The sequence below is a fragment of the Octopus bimaculoides genome, chromosome 6 (assembly GCF_046866305.1).
Source record: "Octopus bimaculoides isolate indiv1 chromosome 6, ASM4686630v1, whole genome shotgun sequence".
NCBI classification, from domain to species: domain Eukaryota; kingdom Metazoa; phylum Mollusca; class Cephalopoda; order Octopoda; family Octopodidae; genus Octopus; species Octopus bimaculoides.
Genome location: NC_142933.1, coordinates 43,016,122 through 43,020,374, shown reverse-complemented (window position 1 = coordinate 43,020,374; position 4,253 = coordinate 43,016,122). Strand labels below are relative to the sequence as shown.

At 36.5% G+C, this 4,253-nt stretch overlaps 1 protein-coding gene across 1 annotated transcript; it reads right to left on the bottom strand.

Moving 5' to 3' along the window:
• Nucleotides 1-1,158: 1,158 nt before the first annotated feature.
• Nucleotides 1,159-2,830, bottom strand: LOC106871547 (uncharacterized). The gene has a single exon (XM_014918049.3). It carries the CDS (start codon nt 2,782-2,784, stop codon nt 1,522-1,524), a length of 1,263 nt encoding a protein of 420 aa, XP_014773535.2. The 5' UTR covers nt 2,785-2,830; the 3' UTR covers nt 1,159-1,521.
• Between the last annotated feature and the right edge of the window lie 1,423 nt (nt 2,831-4,253).

Here is a 4,253-nt window from a genome sequence, read left to right as displayed (position 1 = left end):
TACTAGGCTTACCAAGAATAAGTCCTGGGGTCGATTTGTTCGACTAAAGGCGGTGTTTCAGCATGGCCGCAACATATGACTGAAACAAGTAAAAGAAAAGAATATATTGGTTTCAAATTTTGGCAGAAGGCCAGCAATTTCAGAGAAGGGGATAAATTGATTTCATCGACCCATGTTTAACTCTGAATGTCAAGGGAGGTAATTAAAAGTAATTTTTCACACCAGTAATAGTTTTTAATTCTGGCACAAGGCCAGTAAATTTGAGGGAAGGATGAAAGGCCAAGCTAAGCTCGGCGGCATTTGAACTCGGAAAGTAAAAATGCAGAAGAAATATTGATTTCAAATCTTGACCCAAGGCCATCAATTTGGGGTGGGGGCGCAAGTCGATTACACCGATCCCAGTGCTCAATTAGTACTTATTTTATCGACCCCCAAAAGAATAAAAAGCAAGGTCAATCTCAGTGGAATTTGAACTTAGAACATAAAGACAGATGAAATGCTGTTAAGCATTTTACCTGACGTGCTAACAATTCTGCCAGGTCACCGCCTTATTCTGAAGTTTTAGACTTCCGCACATTATGGTAACTGATTGAAATAAAACACTGGCTTTTATATCATTTTTTACCTATTTCTTTGAAAAATATAAAATTTTTCTATCGTCTAATTTTGTCTTGACCAACTTGGCTTTCTGCATCGACCCAATGTCGCCGATGAATATTCTAAACCCATACCATAGCTCCTACGTCCATCCATCTACACTATTTTCGATAATCTTAAAATTGTGAAACCGGTTCTTTTTTTTTATGTAGATAAACCTCATTAAAAACTCAGTGCATTTTCAGTTTCAATTCTTTTACACGCTACATACGTAAACGCACACATACCTTTGTCGAACATATTTGCTTATTACTGAAGTACGTACTCCAAAATTCGATGAAAACGCGTATGCATATTCGTGTACACAAACAAACAAACACACAGGTTAGGTCTGCAGTGTGTGCAGACCTATCTATGAAACAAGTACGCTGCTGTGAACGTATGCCACTTATCAGCGACCTGCTTGCAATTGATATATTCAAATCTATTCCTTTGTTGATAAGCTTTTTCTCCTCTTTTACCCAAAATAAATTTTAAAAAAAACAACAACAAAAGCAAATAAACAAGACAATTCTCATATTTTTTAATATATAATTGAAATATAAGTTTTTATTGATATATATATATATATATATATATTTTAAATTTTACTTTGAATTTTGACACTATTCATTCAAACCATTCTTTTCTCTTTCCTTTTTCACGTTCGCTCATCCAATTTTTTTTTTGCTGTTTGTACACTTGATATACAATTTCTCTTAACCTTTTTCTCTCACACACTCTCTCTTTCAAATCTCATTCATTACTTTAAATATAGTCTCTATGCATTATATATATATATTTTTATCTTATTACCTTTCAAAATTATATATATATATATATATATATATATATATATATATATGTATTTATTTATCAATTTCGCTAAGTTTCGCCTAAAGCTCTGATTAAATTATTAAATACCACGTCCATATCAACTGATAATTGCTTCTCTTGTACCGTAATTCCGGCACTAGTTATTCCGGTATTCCGATAATCCGGTAAACCGGTAGGTGGAGTCGTTGCAAATGATGTAAAACCAACATGGCTACTGGTTAGAAAATTTGAAGTACTAAAGTTGTTGTGGTGTATGTTGTTGTTATTGTAGGTGTTAAAATTGATAATGTTGTAATTGTTATTATTGTCATTGTTAGTATTAGTGTTATTCATACACAAGTTGCTACTGCCGTTACTACTACTACTACTACTACTACTACTACTACTACATATATGATTATTAATACTAACGTTACCGGGCAGCGAATTCGACGACGTTGTATTAGTTGCACCCGTCGTCGTCGTCGCAGTATTGTTAGTTGGGGTGGCGGTAGAAGTAGTAACAGTAGTAGTAGTAGTAGTAGTAGTAGTAGAAATAATAGAAATGTTAGTCGTAGTAGTACTACTGCTACCAGTTGTGGTGGTAGTACTAGTAGTGGCGGTAATAGGAGTGATAAGACTGGTGGTGGTGATATTCACCCCTGTCACCGCTGCCGTCGTCGTTAAATGGTTAACTGCAGCTGGAGACGATGGTGGCGAAGGTGGAGGCGTACTGGCCTCAAGACTTCGTACCAGTGAGTCAGTCATGTCATCAGTAATTTTTTCGGTTTCAGTCGGGAAACACGGCTCATCAAAGAGAAAAGCAGCTGGTGTTGGCAAGTAACTGTTACCAAGCATATCGTAATCAATTCTTCGAGGTCTGTAGTACGGATAACCCGCAGATGCCAAGCCGAGACTTCCACTAAAACGTGTATTGCCTCGTTTCTCTTCACGGATTTCCTGGTGAAGTCGACGGAGCACGTTGTTGATTAGGACGGACTTCCGTAGAAAGTTCTCCGGGTCTTCCATTGCCCGCAGTTTATGTACGGACAAACGAACAATTCGCTTGCGTTCGTCCTTGCGTTGTTTGGGCGTGTTTAGAAACGGTGAGACACGTTTCGGTGCTGGACGTTCAAGGTAAAATTCTTCTTCTCTGTAGCTGTCTACGAAGTCACGAAGCTTCCTCTTCATAACTCGGTGGTTAGACCCACCACTGGTGTTGCTCGTGTTGGTAGTGTCAGCGAGCAGATCACTGGCCTTGCAATAATGGTAGTCAAGCTGACAGAGAGCTGGATGCGGCAGGCGAAGTGCCACTTCCGTGTCGTTTTTCATCGCACTGTCATTTTCTGAAAAATATAAAAATACAAGATTAAATTACTATAAATAATAATTATTATTTCAATTTTTTTGTCACAAGGGCAGCTTGGGGGAGGTGGGGGTGAGTCGATTATATCGACCTCAGTGTTCAACTGGTACTATTTTATCGACCCCTGAAAGGATGAAAGGCGAAATCGACCTCAGCGGAATTTGAACTCAGAACAGCGATGAGCGAAATACAGCTAAGCATTTCGTCCAGCGCGCTAACGATTCAGCCAGTACGCCGCCTTAATAATAATAATTCTAGACAGAACTACTCTAGGCACAAAGGCCTTGAAATTTTTTTACATCGACCCAGTGCATAACTGGAACGTATTTCATCGACCCCGGGAGGATAAAAAGCAAAGTCGACTTCGGCGGAATTTGAACTCAGAACGTAGCAATAGATGAAATACCGCTAAGCATTTCGATTCTGCCAACTCGCCAACTTAATAATAATAATGATAATAATGATAATAATAGCAATGATGTCACATAACTAGAGAAACATATATGAGGCTTTATACAACTAGGACGACTCAGATAGATGTCAACACTCACGACATGATGTTTTACAATACTGAGAGAACAACACTTGCTTTAGTAGTCATTTCATGACATTCTATGGAAGTAAGAGAACACAAATTGTCATATTACTTAAGACATACGACATTATACGGAAAGGGAGATAACTTATTCTAGTAGCTATTTAAATAGAACATTACGAGGAGACAACTTGATGGAAGTAGGTAGATTTGAAAAATGGTATTGTATATCATCAAGCGTGTACAGCTTGTCGGAAAGGTCATAAGACGTGACACTGTACAAAATTAATAGGAAACAATTTACTGTAGAAGTTTTAACCTATGACATTGTATAATATTGATAAGAGATAACTTGCTGGAGTTGCTTTGACACATAAGATTGTACAGAATTAAGTAAGAGTAAACAACGTGCTGAACTAGTTTTAACTTATGACATGGTAACGGATTAACAGGACATAATTTACTGTAGTAGTTTTGATATATGGCATTGAATATAATTAAGAAGACGCGATATACAGCTAAAGTCTTGACATAATTACTTTGTACATAATGAAACTATTACAAGTACACGGGAATGTCTATAATTAAAAAGATCAAAGTATATGAGATTGTACATCATTAAAAAGATCACAAGTATATGTATGACATAGTGCACAATTAAATGTCACAAGTATATGACTGTACATTATCAAGATGTCACAAGTGTATGACATCGCAACATTGTACATAATTAAAAGATCACAAATATATGTATAACACTGTAAAGATTACAAATATATGTATAACACTGTACATAATTGAAGGTCATAAGGTATATGATACTGTACATAATCAAGAGGTCATAAGTATATGATATTGTACATAAGAGGACAAAACTGACTGCAATAAACGTAGGGATGT